The following is a 26,091-nucleotide window of genomic DNA, read 5'->3' as shown; positions in this document are numbered from 1 at the left end:
AAACACTGTATTACGATATCTGTCGACAGCGCAACAGGAAATACTTATCCTTCCAGAAAACATTTTAAATTTTCGTTTGTATTGCTTAATCTGTTTTTTCTTCTGTAATATATTGTGGATTAATATTTGTCTTTTTCCTTAAACAAATGCATAGTCTGTTCCTCTTCATTTTTTTGTTTTTGAATGCACCTCTTCGTAGTACGAATATCTAATTTAGCAATTGAAAATATTTACAGTCAAACTGTATCATTTAAATCCTGTTAGGACAAAAAATAATGGCTTTTAGGCAGATTGCATCTTCGATTATTGTTAGATCGCCAACATCTGCACCGATCCAGTAATAGTTTTGTAATATTTTGGTACCGATTTCACGATCTTCTTTTCTGAAACATTCTCACAACGATATGCTCGATACCAAAAGTTTGAGAGGCCAAAAAAAGTCTAAAGATACCAATGTGAATAAAGTTCGACCAGTATAGCTAAAATCATCTGACGTCTGGATTTGCCACCTTAGTTTACCTGTCGGTAAACATTGTAAATTAAGGGAGATGTTGTGATAAGGCGCCTTTTTGGCCACTTGAATTTGAAAATCAAAACGTTTCGTAAATCTACCATATAACTACCCTTCTGATGTCGCTAAGACATTAGTCTGTTAGATACATTTATTTATTTTTTTAACTATTTTTTTAAGTATTTGCGTTAAGGGTTCGAGCTTCTTGAATTAAGTACCAAACTGCATCAACTCCAAAATTGCCTTATTTTGAGATGATTTTAAGTTACGGCTCTACCAAAAAAGTATTTTGCTACAATATGTATTTTACACAGGTGTGTAAACTATCTATTTGGATAAAGCTGTTGCTCATATCTCCTTTGTCTAGAAAAACAACGCTATGTGTAAAATGTTCATATAAGTTCAAAAGAGAGGCGAAAGATACCAAAGGGGAATTCAAACTCATAAGTCGAAAATAAACAGACAACGCCATGGCTAAAAAAGAAAAAGACCAACAGACAAACAATAGTACACAAAACACTACATAGAAAACTAAAGACTGAGCAACACGAACCCCAACAAAAACTGAGGGTGATCTCAGGTGCACCTGAAGGGTAAGTAGATCCTGCTCCACATGTGGCACCCGTCGTATTGCTCATGTACGTATAAACCCGGTAATAAGTCTAAATCGGTAGGTCACATTCGGGGGAAAAGGGGACGCGATTGTAGTTACGATATTTGGAACATATTCGCTATCATCTGTGAAAAGGGATATCCCATAACGGTCAACCAACTCGTAATGGCGTCCGTAAAATTTAAGAAGGGATGATTTTAACTTCACCACTTGGAACTCTTGGTTTCATAGCTTCCTTATGAGCAGCAACCCTCTATCAGGGAAATCATGATAGGAAATACAAGCCCTGGAATATCGTATCAACTGGGAGATATATACTCCGTATGCAGGCGCTGCTGGAATGTTGCTACAATTGGGAAGCTGAAATCAAATATATATGTCAATTCTAACATATTTATGACATCACACATGGCCTTTCTGCACAAAGTATCCAGATTATACTAACTTGTTCATTTAATATAGATCTTTCTTGGGGGTTAATAAATAATTGAATCAACTGATATCAAAAGTCAACCATTGTTTTATAACATGACTTCTTTTTTATCTTTCTCAAATTTTCTAGTACTGAAGATATTTAACTGCCCCTTGTTTTTGTACGAAATTATCATCTGCTTTGGCAGTTGCTCACTTTTGTATGTTGAAATATTCAACAAAATGTGCTAAAAAATTACAATGAAAACTAGAAGAAAAATGAGAGTTTGCATGACGAAATAAGCATACGTCTTTGACGTTACCTTGGAAGAGCTATATTTAGGTACACGTTAGTCGTACCAAATCTTATATTTACCTCTGATGAATTTTTTTCGCGGTGAATATAATGTTTTATCAAGGGAGATTAACTTTGTTTTTAGCCAATGAGAAAAAAAGAATTTTTATAGTCATATGATAACATCGATTCATATGTGTAATAGATATTGTACCTAATTCAGCACAACAGTCTTTCTGGTATAACAATCACCAAGAAAATTCTGAATTAAAATTTTAGGTAGCCAAAAATACATTCTTATGTCCATATGTTCACGCTGAGCTATAGCTATAGAGACCTTGTAAGCGAAGCAGGGACACATGATATGTATTTTAATCAGATTGCCTTCAATTTTTGAGAGCATACATATCAAAATGTTCTAAACAGAATATCCCAGTCATTCTTAGATAAAACTTGCCTGATGTAGTTAAAACCTTAGTTTTGATAGCATTACGTAATTTATTTTCCGGAAATTTAAAGCTTAGTCTGTCAACATCAAAGTAACAACATTGATATGATTTTGATATTGATTTACTTCGACATCAAGTTGTACACCTGATAACATTTTATTTCGAAAAAAATAGGCTCAGTAGTCCTTACATTCTTCACTCTTTGAGAGAAAGCCTGTCTAAAGGGTAATAAGTGATACCATAAAAATTGTAATAATAATAATATTAAAATTATAATATTTTACCAAGCATTGGTGATCACTTCATGTCGATAGTGACACCATTTCGTTATTCTATTTCAGTGATGATAATATTCTCGCATAAGGGTTGTTTAGTATTATTTGAAATTAAATGTCAAGAGTTTTCCAATTCTTTCTTGTTATGAAAATCCTATAAATCTTTTTCGAGTATTACTTTGTATTATGCCAAATATTTGTATTATCCAAAATATTACAAAGTAATACTTGAAAAAGATTTATAATTTTTTTTTTACAGATTTCAATATTTTCAAACCTTCTGTGGATTTTTGCGTTCATAATAATACTTTATTCAAATATAATAACAGCTTATATAATATAGAGATATAATGATAATAACTTTATGTGCACCAATAGAAATTTTACAAAACATTCTTTAGATTAACAATATATGAATAATTTAGTGTAAATAAAATTCTATACGATACACAATACAAGCGGAGAATGGTATACTGTAATGAAAATGGTTTATGATTAGATACAATTCAATCCGATTTTTTTTTCTGCTGATTTAAAAAATATACCCAAATTATATAATTTATAAATATTTGTGGCAGATATCAATTGAACTTGTTTGTTCTCTATTCATAATGTTTTTCATCATTTTGGTCAACACATTTCATCCTAGCAGTTCTTTGATACATTAATTTACTGTATATAATGTTTTCAACCAAAATTTCAACTTCTAACACTGATTTTGAAAATACATAAAAAATCTATCCAATGCACAATAATTCATATTAATAACCGTACTCATTTAAACATTAGAACGGCGGAGGCCGTTTTAGCGCATCAATAGGATATTTTAGCGAAAAAATCGGACGTTTAAGCGCTAGCGTATAACCAATTTTAGCGCCAGATTTCAGTTAACCGATTTGATTGAAAAGGGAGATTATCAATAAACTAGAGAATGGAAACGGGGAATGCGTCAAAGAGACAACAACCAGACCAAAGAGCAGAAAACAGCCCTAAGGCCACCAATGGGTCTTCAACACAGCGAGAAAATCAATGCCAAATGTAGCAAATGTTAAAGAAATTAATTATAGCAGAAAAAATAAAATTAATTTGTAACAAGACAGCACAATATAAAAAAAATATCATGTCCATTAAAATACAGCATTTTCAAAATATCAAAAAGTAAACAAGTCCGTTCTAGCCTGGAATGTATATCCCAGCGAACGTACAATATGATCTCTTGGAATGTTGTTAATTAAATTTTGAACGCGTCTTTTCCATCTCCTTAACTTGTCTTATCTTGTCTAGATTAAGGTGCAGATTCATCGATATGTCTTGTTTTAATATATGTTATTGTTTGTTATTTGATGATAATACCCAGAAAAACAAACTCGTATTACTTTTTTATTTTCAGTTCATTTCAATAGGATTTCTTTCTTTCTTTAAACCAAATTGTAAATGCAAACAACCATTATAAATTATAGATTAAGTGTGGTGAGTATTATTCAACCAGTTAAGTTTTCGCTAAAATGGGACTAAATGGATTACAGGTGAACGGATAAATTCAGCGTTTGAATTGTCTATTATGTTCTCGAGTTATTTTAAATTTTTAGCCTAAATGTCCTGCGCCCCATTAGAAATACACATCAAAGAATTCTAATTAATGTTCTCAATAGTTGATGCCTTATGAAATCCCCATACTTCAGAGCAGTAATCCAATATGCTCAATTATTATCAAATAGAGAGAACAAAGTTTCATGTTTATGATAATCATTTACCATTTACCATTTATATGCCATATCATTCCACTTTTCAATATCCAGATTTATTTAAATTTTGCTACTCAGGATATCAATCAATATAAGTGTTTTCCTATTATCAGATTGAAAGAAATTTCAGCACAAATTCGCAAATAACAGTTTTTCACTCAATTAATTGTCATTGTTAGTTTCTTTGAAAAATAAAAAGCAATATCTCAGATAGCTCTTAAACGTAAGTAAAACATGAAAGAAAATACAATGTATAATAGTTGAAGAATAAAATAAAAACTGTAGTTATACTGTGCTTATCCTTTTCTTAATTTGACGCAAGTGACAATAAATAAAAATGAAATAACGCCACTTTATTAAAATCATTTCTGTCAGAAATGAATAAATGTTGCAAGACTTTATGCATAATAGCAGTATTCCATTTGGATATTCCTGCCTCCACTTATAGATGGATAGCTTCCGGCCCAGCTGTTTTTGTTATCTTTATCTTCGTCGTCGGTCTTTATATATTCATTGCGGACAGTCATTCCTTTCACCTGCTGACAAGTGCTTGATTTTCTCACAAGATAGAATGGCTTAGATGTGGGAAGTTCTATTGCAGTATTAGACGGTCCATCAGATCTGAGAATGAATAAAAAATCATATTAATATGACAATAAAATGTCAACAAATATATATCTTTGAAAAACATATTCTTTGACTAATCATAAGTAAACTTTTAGCTTCGTTGGCTTATTATAAGTTTAACATTTAGCTTCGTTGACTAATTATAAGTTATCTTGTAGCTTTATTGACTAAATATAAGTTAACTTGTAGCTTCGTTGATTATTTATAAGGTAACTTCAAGCTTATTTTTATCACATGCTAGACAGGTTACCTGCAACAGTATTGTATCAATGTGTTTCTGTCATACTGTCCATCAGGCAAAGTTCCAGCAAAATTATTTTCATTATTAGAATCTTCGTCATCCCAATGTACATGTCCGTTTGCAAATCCTAAATGTTGTTTAAAAGAAAAGAATTGTTATTACATAAACAGCAATTCCTAGATTATCAACACTATTTGTGAACATTGAATGATGTGTTATTTTAATTTTGTTTAAACCTTTTTTTATAGGTATGAGATAAATGTTTTGATAATATATAAGAGAGAGAGAGAGAGAGAGAGAGAGAGAGAGAGAGAGAGAGAGAGAGATCGTGCATTAAATTTATTTGTCTAGTAAGTCATATATTATATATATGTTTATAATATTTTTTACACTTTCATTTAAATTACAATAGTAGTAAAATGCTATTTCTCATATATATTTATACAGGCTAACATTAATGTTTGTCATACATTGATTTAAAAAAAAAACAAGAAACAATTTTCCCCACCAAATTAAACGTTCTTATTTAAAAAATGCATGTATCTAAAAAAATAAAGAAGCTCATGGACATACATCTGTTTTTCTATAACTTGATGCACTTTGCATTAGCTATTGAAAACAAACGTTGTGAATAAGTTGTTGTCTGAATTTCAGCAGTACACATACTTAATAAAACAATAAGAAAATATGATATGATTGCCAATAAGACAACTCTCCACAAGAGACCAAAATGACGTAGAAGTCATGGGAACTATAGGTCACCGTACGACTTAAACAATGAGCAAAACACATACCGCATACAATAAGCTATAAAAAGCCCCGAAATGACAAATGTAAAACAATTCAAACGAGAGAACTAACGGCCTGATTTATGTACAAACCAATAAACGAAAAAAAAAAAATAATAATATACAGCAACAAACGACAACACTGAATTACAGGCTCCTGACTTTGGACAGGCACATAGAGAATGTGGCAGGGTTGAACATGTTTGCTGGCGCCAAACCCTCTTCCTAACCTGGACAGTAATGAAACGGAACAGCATATAAACAAACTAAAAATCAGTTGAAAAGGGCCTAACTCATTGGATCGATATAAAGAAAAAAAAAAAAAAAAACTAATAAAAACACAAAAGACACAAAGTACAAATTTGAGAGTACTCGCAGTAACTGAAAGCTAGTGCAAAGTCTATAACAACTAATAAGAAATCATGTATCTAAGACGAAAGATTTATTCAAATTTATATTTCAGCGGATGAAGAGAAATATTGAAAAAGTAATCATCAGCTCATCTTCAGTTAACATATTTCCGTTTATTTGACTTAGCGAAGAAAAAACAATAACAAACACGTCCTGTCTGTGTCTGATATATCTAACACCGGATTAAAGATAGTGTCCATTTTCCTGTTTGTTTAAAAGCTACATAACACTTGAAAAATAAATTATAAACGCAGTTGACCAATCTTCAACAGGGCAACCGAACTAATTTAGTAGATTTACATATACTATAAATTTTCGTTATTTCTTGCACTATGAACTTTTATACATTTTCTATATAAGGAAATGCCTGTACCAAGTCAGGAATATGACAATTGTTTATCCATTTGATTGATCTGTTTGAGCTTTTGATTTTTACATTTGTTAAGGGACTTTCCGTTTTGAATTTGCCTTGGAGTTTGATATTTTTGTTATTTTACTTTTAATACACGTATGTGTCTTTTGTAAATATCAGTTTTATTTCACCAATTTTTACCAAATTTCATTTGTTATCTTTTCCTTTCAACTGGCGTTCGTCGTATGTCCGTCTGTATACTTACACACCAAACGTTTCTTATGATTTACGCTGATTAATTTGAAACAAATATTACAGAAATCTTACTGGGAAGTATAATATGCTGCTTTCTGAACTACACCGATGAAGATCTGCTTACAATTCCGGAGCACTTGAGACCATCCCGGGTTTTGGTGGGGCTAGTGTTGCTCAGTCTTTAGTTGTCGATGTTGTGTTTTGTGTATGGATGTTTGTATTTTTTGTCGTTTTTCGTTTATTGCCATGGCATTGTCAGTTTGTGTTCGACTCATGCATTCGAATGTTCCTTTGATATCTTTCGTTTCTCTTATATAACATTGGTTTTACCTCTAACTGATTTCATGTAAAATGAGCTTCGACAGGAGAGTTTAGGTAACGTTTGAACAAGCAAAAAATATGAATTACTTCTTGTCCTGATAACAAAATATGAATTAGATCTTGGTCTCAGAGAAAAATATGTATTGATATGAAAATAAGGAGATGTGGTATGATTGCCAATAAGACAACTATCCACCAAAGTTCAAATGAAGAGGATGTAAGGCAACCGTACGGCCTTCAAGAATGAGAAAAACCCACACCGTATAGGCGGTCATAAAAGGCACCGAAATGAAAAATATGACACAATTCAATTAAGAAAACTAACGGCCTAATTTATAACAGAACAATTTCTGAGAGGAACTGTGTATCAGCTCTTTTTATGAAAGGCAATTATGTATCGAATCTTGTTCTGAGAGGAAAATATGTATTATAAATCTTGTTCTGATAGAAAAATATGTATTTAGATATGAAAACTACGCGTTATGAATCTTATGCGTACGAAGTGCTTTTCTGGATTTACCTTCATGCTCAATGACAAGAGAGAGAGAGAGAGAGAGAGAGAGAGAGAGAGATTATGCAGAAGCTTGGCTTGGTGTTATGAAACTTTCGTGAAATAGAAGGATTTGGTATAATATAACCAATTCGTAACTGTTTTTCGGAAGGTACTTAAATGGTTAGCCCTTGTCTGAAACGTGTCTCGTTTTTAACAAAGTGTCACACCTTCACAATAGCAGGTGCACAATAGCATATTAAAATCTCTACAATGACTAACATACCTAGTTGTTGTGATTAAGTAACAAAAATAAGGTACAGAAGTATCAACGTTCGTTATTGTACAAAATAATTTTAGAACATTATGATTTTTTAAAGTGTTTATAAAAAAATGAAGGATTTGTATTACAGCTATTTGATAATTTAAATTTTTTTTTATGAATGTATTTGATTTGAATAACAATTAAAATAGAGTTGCGCCAAATAAAAATTTGTGGGTTTGGATGCCACAGTCTTTCTTAAATTTTTTTGGATAAATGCTAAAAAAATTGCAAATCATTTAACAAAAGTCGCAGCTTCATGATGCTGTGATACTGTAAATCATAGTAATGAAAGGTTTCTTTTTAAACGGCGACATTTCTGAGTCATACATTTTAAAGGAATTTCAATAGAAGGAATTTTCACCGCATACCCCCAACCGGGGCCAAAAAAATACCTAAACAGACAGACAAACCTTTAGGACACGATCCTCCTTTCCTTAGGATGCAATAAGTTCCTCTTGGCCATTGTACTAATTTCCATGTGGTCCAATCTGTAACCTTCTCCTCACGAGTCTTTGAACAGTAAAATGTTTTTGTGTTCCTATCAAATGAACCTAAAATGATCAAAAGAAAAAAGAAAAATAATTAACTAAACAATAGCAAGTTGGAAAATTGTTCATCAAATTGTTTTATTCCTACGACTCCCTTTAACAGCACTTGCAATCTGTAAGCAGTTATAGTTTCATTTGTGTGTCCATGAAATAAAATTACGCTAAAAATGTTAGTTAAATAATGATGGAAGTCAAATTGAATTAAAAGAGTTGCGAATACTTATATAATAACATTAACGATACCAATTTTTCTGCACAACATGCCCATTTCGACAAGAAATGTCTCTTCAGTGATACCCGAGGCCAAAATATTTGGAAATCCAAAACTTATTAAAAAAGGGAAGAGCTGATAAAACCAAAAAGTACAAAACGTATAGCCATAGGCGGGAAAGGAATCAGAGCTTTGCATTTCTTTTTTTTATTCGAGCGTCACTGATAAGTCATTTGTAGAGGAAACGCGCGTCTGGCGTTCAAAAATCTTATCCTGGTGTCTATGATGAGTTTAATTTTAAAGTAAGTGGAATAAATATTTGAAAGTATGCCAAAAATCATGCATAGCTACATTGTTTAATTTTCAAGTAATGTTTCATACTGTATTTCCGGATTATGATTTCTAGTAATTATCAATATATGGTTACCATAAAAATGGTGACCATTGGACACCGAGTTTTTGTTATCACTATCTTCGTTATCCTGATGTCGCCATCCTTCGAACCATCCGGGTGGACAGCCTGATTTAGGTTTTACTAAAGTATATTTTCCCTGTGGCCACGGTACTACAAGAAACAAGAAAAAAAAATGAATTATGCGTATTTTACCCTGTCATAAAAACCATATATAAGCATTTATACCAGCATATGATATACAAAATGTGATTCAATATTTGTGAAATCGTATTGAAAACCAGTTAACCATTCTGTAAAAAAACACCTTTTATTTCTTAGGGTATGCATTCTGTTTGTTAAAAAAAAAAGATAAAGATAATAATAATCAGACACCAACGTTTAAATGAAACAGAATGCAATATGGCCAAACACTCGCCGCTCTCTATATCTATCATCTAAAACGACCCACAACACGAAGCATTGTTATGAAAATATACTTAAAACCTTCAAATGTACACTTATTTACCTGCATTAACACAAGCAACCACAAGGAACAAAGCCAAGATGTTCTGCATCATTGTATACTGCCACTTTTGTTAAAATCGAATGCTTTAAAATAAAAAAATACGAGTTTCAGAAATGGTGAAATAAAACACTTACGTTATATAGTTTATGCTTGTTTCATACAGGTAAGGAATGGCCCTACCTGCTTACGACGCATATATTAGGTTGTTTAAAATAGCTTGAATTAAAACCGGTATTCATTCAAAATGGTTAAGAAATCTGCGCCAGCTACAGTGTTTGCATGTGACTATGATGATTGTGATAGCGAAAAAATCATAAGCGATCTGTCAACACAGTCTAATGTAAAATATTATGTTTTTAATGTCAGATCTTACTGAACGCTCATGAACGTAACCTGAATATGAAAAACTTGTGAAGTGTGTCAAATTTGCATCTATTTTGTACGACCCTAGCTTTAACTAAAATCCTACTGGTCTTCATTAACTCTGTATATACTGTTATGTACCATGATTTTACATCTGCAGATTTCTATTGTTTTACGAATTTCCATTTTCATTTAAATATAGATTCTGCATTATCAAATCTTTCATATTAATATTGATATACTTATCAATATCTCTGATATAACATTTCAATATGAGCCATTTTTCTTTATTTTTTATAATTCGTTTAAAGCGAAAAACACAATAAAGTTTTACTTACTCTAAAACACTTCCCTGCTTATCAATTGACGAATTGATATAAAAACACTATTGAACAATAAGTGTTTTCCTTTACACATGCGCGTACAACGCTGTCAATACTAATAAAGTATGAATAATAAACCAGATATATTAAAACAAAAACCACACACACACACCCACACCCACCCACACATACACACATACACACACACTTTTATATTGTCGTATCTATAACAACATAAAAAATGCATTTCTTTCAATAAGGGATACATAGCAAACGGAGATGTCCACAATAGGCAAAGTGCAGTAAGAACAAGTGGACACCTACAGGCCAGTCTCTCTTACCTCAGAGTTTTGGAAAACGACAGAACATATCATCTACCGTTATGTAATGTACCATTTGGAAAACAAAACATTTCATTAGACTATCAACATGGTTTCAGACAACATCGTTCCTGTGAAATTCCATTGGTGAACACCATACAAATAGTCCCCTGCTCATTGGATATGAGAGAACAAGTGGATATGCTTGTCTTAGATTTTTCGGAGGCATTAGGCACAGTTCCACACCAGAGGCTATAACAAAAGATGAGCTACTACGGTATTCGAGGAAATGTACCCAGCTAGATTAATGCTTGGCTAACCCAACGAAATCAATGAGTGTGTGTAGATGGCGAAATGAAAACATTAAGTTCCGGTGTTCCCCAGGGAACGGTTATTTGATCCCCATTATTCTGCTGCACATCAACGTTATAGTCGATTTTATATCATCATGTACCAGTTTACCACTATTTGCAGACGATTCCCTTCTGTCCACAACTAAGAGACATGCCAACAGCTTCAACAAGATTTTGCACAACTTGTAGAATAGGCAAGAGGCTGGCAGAGGAAATTCCATCCAGCAAAATGTTTAAAAAAAAACCCAATAAATACTTTTTTTATCCTTAGGGTGAAAAAAAGGTTTGGCATGCCACAAAACCAGGTTCAACCGACCATTTTTTTCTTAAAATGTCCTGTACCAAGTCAGGAAAATGGCCATTGTTATATCATAGTTCGTTTCTGTGTGTGTTACATTTTAATGTTGTGTTTTTGTTGTGTCGTTGTTCTCCTCTTATATTTGATGCGTTTCCCTCAGTTTTAGTTTGTAACCCGGATTTGCTTTTATCTCTATCGATTTATGAGTTTTCGAACAGCGGTATACTACTGTTGCCTTTTTTTATCCTTAGGGTGACAAAAAACGCAACCCTGTTGTTTACAAAAACAAAATGATGGAGTATTACCTGGAAACTGTTCAGCTCTACACATACCTCGGTTTGTTACTGACAAAGGAAATGAATTTGGACCACCACATATATACAGTAACATCAAAAGCTAACCGAAAACTAGGATTTCTAAGAGAAAACTCAAACAAATGTTCACAAGATATAAAAGATAGTGCATATAAAACGTTATATATACACTTCGAGTTCACATCTGCATTATGGGACCCATACAGTAATTGCCACATTTACCAAATCGAAATGGCTCAACGAAGAACTGCCCGCTTTGTAACAAAAATTATTCCCAGGAACCAGGAACTGTTACCAACAGCCTACAAACACTTGTTTGAGCAACCCTAGTAACACGCAGAAAAGGAGCCAGGCTCATACTCCTGTATCAGATCTTGCATCGAGAAGCAACAGTCACCATTCCATATTACATCAAGAGACAAACCGTAACAACCAGACAATATCACAGAGACAGGTTTTCCAGGGTCAGGCCATCAACGGATTCCTATAATACAGCTTTATCCCTAGAACTACAGCTTTATCCCTACAACATTGTGGACTAGAATCAACTACCTAAAAGTGCCATCGAAGCCCAAACAACCGACGCTTTCCGGGTCTGTGTGTTGGTTTTCCTGAGAACTGTATTATCTGATTATAACCCAGGACAGTTGTTGCAAACATCACATAATTTTAAGTTGTTTATGTTCTATCAATACACGATAGTTTTTGTTTATTTTTAACCTTACGTGTGCTGGTATACACACGCGAGCAGTATATCTGCGTTATTGAAGTTTCGACTGCAGATTATCCACATAGAAAAACAAGTAGGAGATCAAACCCGATTTAACTTTTATAGGTTTTTATTTTTACAGGTTTATTCAGAAATGACCCAGTTCCAAATCCACCATATCAAATGCAAAATATTTGGCTTTGTGAAGATCAGAGTGTGTGTGCGAGAGAGAGAGAGAGAGAGAGAGAGAGAGAGAGAGAGAGAGAGAGAGAGAGAGAGAGAGAGAGAGAGAGAGAGAGAGAGAGAGAGATATCGTGCATCACGTTTATTTACCTAGAAATTCCAATATTTTTAGATATATATATTTATTATATATTTTAAACACTTTCATCTAAATTACACTAGTAGTAAAATGCTATTTCTCATATATATTTTTTATACAGGTTAATGTCATACATTGATATCAAAAAAAGAAATAGAAACAATATTCCCCGCCAATCGTTCTTATTTTAAAAATGCATTTATTTGGAAAAAAAAACCCCAAAAAAAAGCTCATGAACCTATATCTGTTTTTCTATAACTTAATGCACTATGCATTAACTATTGAAAACAAAATGTCGTGAATGAAGTTGTTGTGTGAAATGTCAGCAGTACATATACAAATACTTAATAAAACTACAAGAAGATGTGATATGATTGCCAGTTAGACAATTCTCCACCAGAGACTAAAATAATGTAGAAGTTATGGAAAATATAGGTCACCTACGACCTTAAACAATGAGCAAAACCCATACCGCATACAGTAAGCTATAAAAGGCACAGAGATGACAAATGTAAAATAATTCAAACGAGAGAACTAACGGCCTGATTTATGTCATATACAACAACAAACGACAACCACTGAATTACAGGCTCCTGGCTTTAGACAGGCATATAGAGAATGTGGCGGGGTTAAACATGTTTGCTGTTGGCAAACTCCTTACCTTGACAGTGGTGTAACAGAACAGCATATGAACAAACTATGAAAATCAGTTGAAAAGGGCCTAACTCATCAGCCCGATATAAATAACAAAAAAACCTAACAAAAAACACAAAAGACACAAAATACAAATCTGAGAGTACTCGTAGTTACTGAAAGCCAGTTAAAAGCCAATAATAACTAATAATAAATCATGTTTCTAGACTAAAAGTTTATCTAAATTTATATTTCAGCAGATGAAGAGAAATATTTAAAATTAATGATCAGCTCATCTTCAGTTAACATATTTCCGTTTAGATGACTTAGCGAGGGAAAAAACAATGATAAAACGTCCTGCCTGTGTCTGATATATATAACACCGGATTAAAGATAGTGTTCATTTTCCTGTTTGTTTAAAATATACATAACACTTTAAAATATATTAAAAACACAATTGACCAATGTTCAACAAGGCAACCAAACTATTTTAGTACATTTACATATATTATCAATTTTCGTCATTTTTTGGACTATGAACTTCAAAATATAAATTTTCGACTTAAGGAAATGCCTGTACCAAGTCAGAAATATGAGAGTTGTTTTCCATTAGTTTGATGTGTTTTAGCTTTTGATTTTGCCATTTGTTATGGGACTTTCCGTTTTGAATTTTCGTTGGAGTTCGATATTTTTGTTATTTTCTTTTTAATACACGTATGCCTATATTTTCTTTTGCAAATTTCAGTTTTATTTAACCAGTTTTCAACCAAAGTCAAATTGTAATCTTTTTCTTTCAACTGGCGTTCGTTGTATGTCCGTTTGTATACACACCAAACGTTTCTTATGATAAATGGTGAAATTGGAAATTTAAAAGTTTGAAATAAAATATTACAAAAAACCTTACTGGGAAGTATTACATGCTGCTTTCAGAACTACACAGATTAAGATCTGCTTAACATTCCGGATCACCCGAGACCATCCCTGTTTAAGGTTCGGTTCGTACTGTTTCGTCTTTAGTTGCTGATGTTGTGTTCTGTGTGATTGTTTGTTATTTCGTAATATTTCGTTTTCTGCCATTGCATTGTCAGTTTGTGTTCGAGTTTGAAAGTCCCTTTGGTTTCTTTAGTCTGCATTTTTTAACTTTGGTTTTACCTCTTACTGATTTCATGTAGAATGAGCTTCGATATGAGACTTTAGATAACGTTGGAACTAGAAAATAATATGAAGTAGTTCTTGTCCTGATAAGAAAATGTGTATTAAATCTTGGTCTGAGAGAAGAATATGAATTGATATAAAAATAAGGAGATTTGGTATGATTGCCAACGAGACCAATATCCACCAAAGTTCAAATGAAGTGGATGTAAGCAATTATAGCCAACCGTACGGCCTTCAACAATGAGAAAACCCACACCGTATAGTCGACTATAAAAGACCCGACATGAAAAATATGAAACAATTCAATTGAGAAAACTAACGGCCTCATTTATAACAAAACAATTTCTGAGAGGAAAATATGTATCAAATCTTGTTCTGAGAGGAAAATATGTATGAAATCTTGTTCTGATAAAATAAATATAGATTAAAATATGAAAACAACAAGTTATAAATCTCATGCGTCCGAAGCGCTTTTCTGGATTTACCATTATCAAGAACGCTCAAAGCTAAATACTTCAAAGCCAAGGGTGTATAAGAACCGAAACAGTTGAAGAGCTAAAGGACGGAAAAGGACCTAAAAAAATTGCCAAATTCGTCTAAGGTCAACTTTGCCTGAGGGAGTTGAAACCTTAGTTTCTTTATAATTTCTGAATTTCTAAACGTGCAATTTTAGAAAGGTTTGTAATAAATCATGTCAGTATCTTGTTCTGATAAGAACAAATGTATAAAGTCTTGTTGTGATGAGAAAATATATATTAAATTTTGTTTTGGGAGGAACATGAATCACCAGTCTTTCACCTTTCATTTGATACCTAAATTGCCAATTGTATTCTACATAGTTTGATATTTGCGCCCATGCGTGGGTACTATTTTGTTTTAAATATGTACTAATTTCCATTATGTCCTATTTGAAGGGCCCGATTTGGTGGTGTTACATCTTACAAAGTCCATCCAAAGCGGTGCAAGGGGCCGTCTTCAACATGCAGTGAGGTTAGAGTTTTTTTGCTCCGTGATGAAGACCTCACTTTGATATTTTGAGATGAAGAACAGCAATAAAAGCGCTGTTTCATTGCTTTTTGTGTATTTTTTGCTGTGCATGTACTAACTTTGTGTCATGGATGGATACCCCATATCCTTTGTTTTTCTATTATATGTATTAGATATTGTGTTGATAACAGCTATTACTCGATCAATTTGACTTCATCAGGTATAGTTTTTAATATGACGTAATCGGGTGTAGCTTTCTCTTATGGCTTCATCGAGTGTAGTTTTTAATAAAACTTTAAACGGAATAATTCATTTTTTATAAGTCCAGTGTAGTTTTTAATATGAATTCATTTAGTATCATTTATAATTTGTCTTCATCGGGTGTAGTTTTTGTTATGATTTCATAAGGTGACTTTTTTATTTGACTTCATCGAGAGTAGTGTTTAATATGACTTCATCGGGTGTAGTATTGAATGTAACTTTATCGGATGTAGTTTTAATAAGACTCCATTTGGGTATAATTATGATAATATGGCTTCAATTGGTGTAGTATTGAATGTAACTTCATCTGGTGTAGTATTTGGAAATCAAAATACATATAACTTTAAGAAGGTCGAATTTCATGCCATGCCTAAAATTGGCAGCATTCCACTAGTGGAGCTGGATACTTCTGTAGCACCCCAGTTTTTTGGTCTTCTCCGACATTTTTTTACCTAAAGATCTAGAATTGCAATCTTAGTTTTCACTTAAATCTTATGGAGTTACTGTTCAACGAACATGTTCACTACTTTAATATATTTATATTGTAGAATATGTTCCTATACTGTTAAATCAATAATCATCTCAATATTTAAATTGGACAAAGTAATTGATCTTGTATAAACGTATGAAACCTAGTAGAAACTCCTCTCTGACCTACCTATAAACTTGAAGACTAAAATACTGCTACTGAAAATTTTGAAACAGTGTTTTATCCTATAATAATTAAATCATGATAAGAACGAAAATCTTTTGCATAATAATTCTTATGAGGAAGTTGGAACTTCTGTTAATTATTTATTTAGACCCTTTCCTCTCGCATCCAAGGAATGTTTTACTCGATGAACAAAAAGGTTTTTCAAAAGCAGAACATCCTTCTCAAAATGTGAAACAATTCTAATGAGATTACCAAGTGTCTGATTAAAGCTAAAACAGTAAACTATAAAAAACAGACTACAGTCAATCTTTCAAATCACATGACACCTTAAACATATACTGTATATTTCCTAGCATCATTTATTATTCCAATTCCATGAGTTTATGTTAATTCATTGCAAAAATCAATCAGTTAGTCTAATTTGAAGCTGTTTGTTAAAATCATATGAAACTTCAAATTAAAAAAAAAGTTGAATATGTTTTATATACTTAAATGGCTAAGTTTTAATCTAAAACAAGTGAACGTGAACTTTTAAAAAATAAAATCCTTTATATTATCAAAAGCTTCATAAATGTACCGATATTGAATTATTGTCTTCCCAGACACTAATTCGCCAATATTTTCCCGTATGTAGTGACCTTAACTATGAGACCTCTCATTATAACATCGGCCACCACCCCGCGCAAGTGCTAGGGGGGAAACCATGATGAAAGAATGAATGTTAACAAACGTGCTCTGGAAGGTAAATAGTAATAACAGATTCTTAAATAACAAATGTATTACAAAAAATCATTTAACATCTGTTCAGGAAAAGTTTATTTAACAAATAGGAACGCATGGAAAACATAAAAACAAATGTCATGACTCTTTCACTTTACATATTTGTCACGTTTTCCATTGCTCTGTTTATCAATGTCACGATCCTGTAAATTTCGGCAAAAAACTCGAAAGTTAATTAGCTTGCGATCAACAATCACTGAATGAAATATTATTTGTCGATAATTCGTTATATATCGTAATAAATATAAAAAAAAAAAAACGTGTTTACAAGGCTTAGTTTAGTATATATGCATGCATTGGTTCAATAATTTCGATAACATTAAATTTTGAAGAAATTCGTTTCGTATGACTTTAAAGTAAAACTTATCATGCATGGGAGTAATAAAAGCTAAAACAACATTAATAATTGTCCCTCCGCACTACGAGTTGGGGGGAACATCGAAATACCTGGCGTCCGTCCGGTCTTGTAAGCGTTCTCTTGTAAACAACTCTTGCCAGATTTTTATGAAATTCATATCAAAGGACAATTTTGAAAATCGATGCCTATCAGCTATTTTGTTCATTAGTTATGCCCCTTGAAAATATTGATTTTAAGAACAATTGCACTGTAAGTGTTCTCTCGTAAACACTACCTGTCAGATTTTATATGAAACTTATATCTAAGGTTAATATCGGCAATGTCTCGGACAAGTTCGAAAATCAGTGCCAATCAACTATTCCTTAAAAAGTTACGGCCCTTGGAAATACTTTTTTAATGGAAGATTAAAGATTAATGATTGCATTATCAGCACTCTCACGTGTACAATTTTTGCAACTTTTTTTTAATGAAATTAACATGAAAGGTTTTTATCAGCAAAGTCTCGGACAAGTTAGAAAATCAGTGTCGAATTATGGACCTCGAAAATATTGATTATACGGAAAATTGCATTATAAACACCCTACATTTCTAAGATATCTATACAAAGGTCTAAAGAACCAAAAAAAAAAAACAAAAAAAAACATAATTCCTTTTAAGTTATTGTACTTGGAAAGATAAAATATGTTTCAACAGAGGAGACATTGGAACTTGTTTAGGGTAAGGAAAAAATAATCTATAATGCTAATAATTTGCAAAGTGTAATTTACAAAAGAAGGACGAAAGATACCAGAGGGACAGCCAAACTCATAGATCGAAAACAAACTGACAACGCCATTGCCAAAAATAAAAAGACAAACAGACAAATAATAGTACAGATGACACAACATAGAAAACTAAAGACTAAACAACACCAAAACTGGGGGTGATCCCAGGTGCTCCAGAAGGGTAAGCAGATCCTGCTCCACATGTGGCACCCGTCGTGTTGCTTATGTTATTACAAATCCGGTAAATAGTCTAAATTGGTGGGTCAAATTCGTGAAAAGGGAAGGGTATTGTAGTTACGACATATTGAACATATCCGATGTCATCTGTGAAACGGTTATTCCATAACGGTCAACCAACTCGTGATGGCATCCGTAAAATTAACGAAGGGATGATTTCAACTTCACCATTTGGAACTCTTGGTTTAATAGCTTCTTTGTGAGCAGCAATCCTCTATCAAGGACAAATTCTTTATAGGCACCTATCTGAAGGTCAAAACTAGTTTTCCTGTGCAGACCCTGAATTTGAACAACATATTAGGGATAAGAACAGAGTAATCTTTCTACAATTTGGTTTTAATCAGCTTTTCAGAACAGAATCAGTGTTAAATGAACAAGACTATGAAACATTATCATCCTTTACGACAGACAAGGTAGCTGATCTGAAAGGTACACTATCTACTTGCCACTATTATTACATCATGTACTGTGTTACAACCCTAGATAGAGCCGACTAGGAAAGGCATTACTCAACCAACGAAAGCTATATTTTTATATTACCTAGTTGGCCGATTGGTCTAAAGCGCTGGACACAGCGCAGGCACTGTTGCCACGATGTCACAGAAGCAAGGGTTCGAATCCAGCTGAGGGAAAACAAATGCAGAGTTAACATTGTTGGGATAAAATTATATTTTGTTAAAACACAACTTAATTTTCTGTATATAATATTTTCAACCAAGATTGCTCCTTTCTAATCTTGCCTTTGAATGTACATAAGGAATCTTTCCAATTCACAATAAACCATATTAGTTACCGTACTCATTTTAAGTTTATTAGATAATACGAATGAACTATTTCAATAAGTGTTGCTTTATAGAATCCTCATATTTCCGAGCATTTATTCAATATGATTGCTACATAAGTATCAAATAGAGACAACAAAGTTTTATGTTTATAATAATCATCATGTATTTATTCAAAAGACTAAAATCAGCATTTTTGCACTGTACTAGTATTTACAAAATGACCGTTTGAATAAAACAACATGCCTAAGTACATAATTTGATTGCACAAATCAATAGCTTTACCATATAAATGCCATAACACAACTTTATGGTCCGCTAAAGTCAAAATAAAAACTAACACATGTTATGATGATGCAGGCCACAGATGTGACAGTTTATGTTTCAAAATCAATCATATCAAAAGATACATGTATAAAATTTGCATACACTACAATTATAAGTACCAATTGTGAATTTAAATATACAATACTGTCATTACAATCTGAACCAATGAGCATATTATGTAATAAGTGAAAAGACAAATGTCATCAATTATTAAAATTGAAATTTTTGAAAAGTCAATCAATTTAGAGTTATCTCCCCTTGACTATAAATTTGTTAATAATAGTGTAACATCTCAACTTTTGGGAGCAGATACCGCCTCTTTTCGTCACCTTCAAGCAATGAAAGAAACTCTTTTCAAGGTGGAAGTAGGGGAAGGAGGAGGGGATTAAAATATTTTATGAAATTGAGTGTCACCAAATTTCTTTACGTGTTCTTCCTTCGGCAGCTATTTGAAAAAGAGGCTGCATATTAAAACATGTGCTTGAAGTAGCGCCCCCATATCAATTACAAAATTCCTAAGAGTTTCAAGTCAGATAAGCACCTATGTACTGTACAAAACTATTTTCTACATATTTCTAATATTTCTAACATTTACAAAACATGATATCAAAAGACTTAATACAATTAAAAGTTACAATCTTTCATTGTACCATAAAGTCACTTATGCTGCACATAAGTGTATTTATGGTCCGCTAAAGTCAAAATAAAAACTAACACATGTTATGATGATGCAGGCCACAGATGTGACAGTTTATGTTTCAAAATCAATCATATCAAAAGATACATGTATAAAATTTGCATACACTACAATTATAAGTACCAATTGTGAATTTAAATATACAATACTTTCATTACAATCTGAACCAATGAGCATATTATGTAATAAGTGAAAAGACAAATGTCATCAATTATTAAAATTGAAATTTTTGAAAAGTCAATCAATTTAGAGTTATCTCCCCTTGACTATAAATTTGTTAATAATAGTGTAACATCTCAACTTTTGGGAGCAGATACCGCCATGACGTATGAAGCTCTTATGGAGCTGAATACGCTGCCCTAAAGTAAACCCGCATCACCCATCATCCTACTTATGCAAATGATAAAACTTATGATTCTATGTACTGTTTATAAACAAGTAAAAAATTATGCAACAAATGTATATACTAAAAATTCACAATATACAGACATTGAGTCCCACGAATGTCCTTTATCCTAAAAGACACAATTTACAGACATTGTGTCCTACCTACGTATCTACTTTATACAACCAATCATAAACTAAAGAGACACAATTTACAGACATTGTGTCTTATCAATGTATCTACTTGATACAAACCAAATATACTAAAAAGACACAATTTACAGACATTGTGTCCTATCAATGTATCTACTTGATACAAACTAAAATATACTAAAAAGACACAATTTACAGACATTGTGTCCTATCAATGTATCTACTTGATACACACTAAAATATACTAAAAAGACACAATTTACAGACATTGTGTCCTATCAATGTATCTACTTGATACAAACTAAAATATACTAAAAAGACACAATTTACAGACATTGTGTCCTATCAATGTATCTACTTGATACAAACTAAATATACTAAAAAGACACAATTTACAGACATTGTGTCCTATCAATGTATCTACTTGATACAAACCAAAATATACTAAAAAGACACAATTTACAGACATTGTGTCCTATCAATGTATCTACTTGATACAAACCAAAATATACTAAGAAGACACAATTTACAGACATTGTGTCCTATCAATGTATCTACTTGATACAAACTAAAATATACTAAAAAGACACAATTTACAGACATTGTGTCCTATCAATGTATCTACTTGATACAAACCAAAATATACTAAAAAGACACAATTTACAGACATCGTGTCAAACAAATATTTTTACTTGATGCAATAACAGACCAAGTTTGTTTACTATTGACTAAATTCTTACAGCAAAAACATGCATTCAATAATTGTATTAATACCTCTTTTCCCTTTCAGATAACTGTATTTCCTTATATATTGTTATAAGTTTACTGATAAATATTACTACATGTTAATGGGAGATTTTAAGATTCCAGTCCTGGCAAGCTGTTTTCTGTCAATTACTTCTCAGTAAAATTTGGTCATTTCAATGGTAAACGGATGAATTCCTGGTTTTAGGTTGTCCTTGTATCAGCTTAAATAAGCGTCATAATTCACCTTTCCCAATTGTCCACCGTTTCCATATAATATGAACTGTTATTCTGTTTGCGATATGTAATGAGCTGTGACCCACAAGCCCTGTACAAAATATAAAGTAATAAACGGCAGTAATTCATTCACAAGTTACGTCATTACAGGATCAGTTGTGAGACAGATAAACATGACTAAAGGTTAGAAATTTGACCTGATTGTCTAATATATAATTTGAATGCATCGGATTTCCATCTACCTAAATTTCTTATGGTTTCTGTGGACAATCCTTTTGCACTTGCGTCGGTAGCAAAGCCTATCCTGAAACTATGAGGTTTGTAATATGCTCTGCTGAGCCCACAAAAGTTCAAAGCACCATTCAGAGCATGTTGGAATAATTGTCTAGAAACAGCTTCTCCACTCGAATTGAGGAATAGTGGACCCGTTGTGTTTGTTCTCAAAGTTAAGTAACTAGTAAGTGCCGTTACTGCACAAATATTGTTATTTTTATTCTTAGCTATTTCTAAATGGAATTGTTTTCCATTTGAATGTTTGAAGTCCATGAAACTGATACTTAATTTTTCGTGTAACACAACAGTTTGACTTAAACTAATAACATGATTGTAATTTTTGTTGTTGACTGTCATCTCACCAATTCTTAAAAGAGCATGGTATGCTAGGGTGAACATTGCTTTGAATAGAATTTGATCATATCTATTAGATATTGTCTGTTTTAATGCATCTATTAAATGATTCAAAATTGTACTAGTAATTGGAAGTCTCATATCTTGATTTCTTCCCTTATGCACTGATTTCAGTACCTTATCAATAATGAATGAATCAGTTGGATCAGGCCAATTATTAATTTTGTGTGTAAAACCAATTGCTGATATGTATGTTGAGATAGAACTTGATGCAAGATCTTTGTTTTTCAAATGTGCTATAAATAGTATGAGATCTGAACTAGTAAGTGGTAACTGAAATCTAATGCCATATTCTTCAGCAAAACTCTTATAGTGGATAATTGCTCTTCTATAAGTTTTTTGTGAGGATTCAGATAAGATGTTGTTAAAAATTTTATTTAAGGGTTTCTGTAGCTTGGCAAATCTGGTAGATTGGGAACTGGTTTGGGAACAGTGTCTGCCCATGGTGCTAACCGATGAAATTTCTGTACCTGTTGACGAGAAAGTGCATCTGCCAAAACATTTTTTGAACCATATATTTGTTTTGCCTTAAAGTTCACATTGTTTCTCAAGCAGTGTAGAACTAGTCTCCTTATTAGGAACATAATTAACGCATCTTTAGATGTTTGTTTATTAATTACAGACGCTAAAGCTATATTGTCTGTATGAAAATATATGCACTGGTTTTCAAATCGGTGGCCCCATATTTCAACTGCCAAGACTATGGGATATAGCTCTAAAAAGGCAATATTTTGTTTTTGCCATTTTGTGTCCCATTTGCCTAAGAACCACTGTGAACCAAACAAAGCACCATAACCGTATGTACCAGAGGCATCTGTAAACAAATGTAGCTGATCAGATGTTAACCAACGGTCTGATAAAATCAATGACTTCCCATTAAAATTCTTTAAAAAATTTTGCCATGTATTTAGATCTTGCTTAACTGATTTTGTCATTCGTATTCTATGAAAGGATTTTTTGACCCCAATTGTTAAGTCTATTAGTCTTCTCAGAAATGCCCTTCCTGGGATGACAACTGCACAAGCAAAGTTGAGTGTACCAATGATAGATTGAAGTTCCCTCAATGTAATTTTTTCTTTTTGTAACACTACGGTTAAAAGATTGTGACATTTATCAAGCTTATCAATTGGAAGTCTAACTTCCATCAACCTAGTGTCTATTTCGTAACCAACAAAACTCATAACCTTGGATGGCTGGAATGTTTTTTCCTTAGAAATTGGTATACCCATATCTTTACAAATTGCAAGAAAACGTTCTAATTTTTTCTTACACCCATCTTCGGTTTTGTCTACTATCATAAAATCATCTAAAATATGCACTATGTTTGGAATAAGTACTTTATTTTTTGCGATCCATTCAATGGCTGTGCTAAAATTTTCAAAAATTTGACAACTAGAACTACAACCCATTTGCAGATTTTTATCGTAATAGTATTTCCCCTCCCACATGAAGCCAAATAGTTTGTATTGTGATTCTTTTATGTTTATAATTCGAAAAGCACTGGATATGTCGGTTTTTGCACAAAAACTTTTTCTTCCTACAGACTTAATCAGTTCTATTGCATCTTGGATGGAAGCATACTGTACACTGCATTTGTCTTGTGGTATGTTGTCATTGATTGATGATCCTTCAGGGAAAGATAAGTGGTGGATCATTCTATATGTCCCAGGCATTTTCTTTTCTGCTAGTCCCAAAGGGGATAATTGCATTTCTGTAAAAGGTTTTGAATCAAAAGGGCCAACAAATCTATTTGCATTAATTTCATTTTGAATTTTTTGTCTAACAATATCAGGTTTAGTCTTTGCTGATAATAAATTATCAACTGTATTATGATGAACAGAACCTCTGAATCCTACATCGAACCCATATTTAAACCCGTTAACTAAGTAATTGTACATTTCAATATTATATCCTTTTAACCAATATCCAAGCCTATCAACCTTAACTGGTGTATTGCTATTAGAATTATAGTTAACATCATTTTCTGGTGGGGACAGTTTTTTCTGTCCTTGGGGAAGAGGTGTCGTCTCTGTTACTAGATAGGGAGGGTCCCCGAAAGGGCTGGTTATTCCCTCTTTGTATCTTTTTTGAGTTATTACTGATTTGTGTGAACTTATAAGGGAGCCGAACTGGTTTTTTGCATGTTGAGAATGAGTGGTTGAAACCGCAATTGAAACATCTGTGTTGAAACTTACATTTATCACCAAACTTACAACCTAAACCCTTATGAAATGAAAAACATACTCCAACTGGCCAGCGAGTACTGCCACCTTTGTTGTTGTCATTCCCAGATTAAACGTTAGCTTGTAATTTTGCTCTGAGATATAGTTCTAGGTGTGTACTCCCCCATTGTGCTTCTCCTCTTTCTAATAATTTCCTAAATTCGATATCGTAAAATTGCCAGTTCCCCCCTTCTCTTGACATTTCCAGGATTATTTCCATATGGTGGGGGATTACAGGCCCTAATTCAGGGTTTTTAGTACAAATTATTGCTGTAAATTTATTCCAGGCTGATAGCCATTGGTTTAGGGTTAATGTTTTCTTGTTACGCTCTTCTGTAATGGACAGTTCAGGGTTGTCGGCCCCTTGAACAAGTTGTAATCTGTATTTGGTCTCGTCATTTTCAAAGAGGGAATGGAAGTCGATGTACTTTCCCGCCCATATTTGTTGTTTTATTTTATCCGGTATATTTCCCCCTGTTTTGAGGGAGCAACTGACAAAGGCTGATTGCCCCCCAATAATTTGTTTATCAACAGTTGGTTGTACAGCCAGAACCTCTGGGCTGACAACCACATTGTTATTGTCATGGTTTTGCTCTCCATTACATGTACCTTGGATGTTTCTGTTCAGAGTGTCCACGTGATGTTGGACCTCAGCCTCCTGAACATCGGAATTGCCATTATTTCCTTTTGAAGTTATCTTGTCAAAAATTTCCTCCATCCTCCTTTCCATTCGGCTAGCTACCCTTTCCGTTACCCTATTGGTCAACTCCTCCATGACATCTGGTAATATAACTGTTGCATTATTTGGGGAGATGGAAGGCCTACTTGGTATAGCGGTTGATGTTTTCTTCCTCTGGGCGGCCGTTTTCATTTTCTTTATGGCACCTGCCACACCGTACGAGGATTGTCTTTTTGGAGGCATTGTCTGAAATATACTAATGCAAACTTAATACAATACTTTCAATTATAATAATTTTTCTTTTTAGGACTATTTTGTTTAATTGAATTTGTTTTTCTTTGTATTTAACCTTGATTATTCATGTTAATCTTGTTTGAATAATTTAATCTGGACGGTCCTCAACCATTAAACATGTTAAAATTGTTTTGTTTGTATTCATTATTATCTGAAATATTACCAGTTTCTGCCGTAAAATTTTTTCTTTTGGTAACTAAATATTTAGTTTTAGCAACAACATTAAGTTCAAACATACGACATGTATCGTTACTGTATACATGAC

At 32.8% G+C, this 26,091-nt stretch overlaps 3 protein-coding genes across 14 annotated transcripts in view; all 3 read right to left on the bottom strand.

Moving 5' to 3' along the window:
* Window positions 1–10,629, bottom strand: part of LOC127702591 (uncharacterized) — a 94,730-nt gene extending 84,101 nt beyond the window's left edge. Inside the window, exons 1-6 of one of the 2 annotated variants that reach the window (XM_052206864.1) lie at window positions 10,490–10,629; window positions 9,789–9,871; window positions 9,296–9,433; window positions 8,520–8,660; window positions 5,177–5,294; window positions 4,632–4,920 (exon numbers count right to left, since the gene is read on the bottom strand). In XM_052206864.1, the coding sequence (XP_052062824.1) occupies window positions 4,698–4,920; window positions 5,177–5,294; window positions 8,520–8,660; window positions 9,296–9,433; window positions 9,789–9,840 (672 nt within the window). In that variant the 5' untranslated portion in view covers window positions 9,841–9,871; window positions 10,490–10,629 and the 3' untranslated portion in view covers window positions 4,632–4,697. Of the gene's footprint in view, window positions 1–4,631; window positions 4,921–5,176; window positions 5,295–8,519; window positions 8,661–9,295; window positions 9,434–9,788; window positions 9,872–10,489 lie in introns of those variants that run through there. The other variant, XM_052206862.1, reaches the window with a different exon arrangement.
* LOC127701931 (uncharacterized) overlaps window positions 1–26,091 on the bottom strand; it is a 92,667-nt gene that overhangs the window by 62,340 nt on the left and 4,236 nt on the right. The window lies entirely within an intron of this gene.
* Window positions 19,749–24,923, bottom strand: LOC127702580 (uncharacterized). 11 transcript variants are annotated; one of them, XM_052206845.1, is made up of 4 exons: window positions 21,600–24,923; window positions 21,466–21,531; window positions 21,199–21,331; window positions 19,749–21,130 (listed from the first exon to the last, which is right to left on the bottom strand). In XM_052206845.1, exon 1 carries the CDS (start codon window positions 24,527–24,529, stop codon window positions 23,009–23,011), a length of 1,521 nt encoding a protein of 506 aa, XP_052062805.1. In that variant the 5' UTR covers window positions 24,530–24,923; the 3' UTR covers window positions 19,749–21,130; window positions 21,199–21,331; window positions 21,466–21,531; window positions 21,600–23,008. The 11 variants fall into 11 exon arrangements, with proteins under 11 accessions (XP_052062805.1, XP_052062806.1, XP_052062798.1 ...); XM_052206846.1 differs by having other exon boundaries at window positions 21,199–21,264; XM_052206838.1 differs by having other exon boundaries at window positions 21,399–24,923.

Source organism: Mytilus californianus, unplaced genomic scaffold, assembly GCF_021869535.1.
Source record: "Mytilus californianus isolate M0D057914Y unplaced genomic scaffold, xbMytCali1.0.p SCAF_5, whole genome shotgun sequence".
Lineage (NCBI taxonomy): Eukaryota > Metazoa > Mollusca > Bivalvia > Mytilida > Mytilidae > Mytilus > Mytilus californianus.
The sequence above is the reverse complement of the archived record's forward strand: the minus strand, read 5'-3'. Positions and strand labels throughout refer to the sequence as shown.

Bases quoted from the DNA above. Each gene is read 5' to 3' on its own strand.
- LOC127702580 (XM_052206838.1), bottom strand. From the start codon at position 24,529: ATGTACAATTACTTAGTTAACGGGTTTAAATATGGGTTCGATGTAGGA.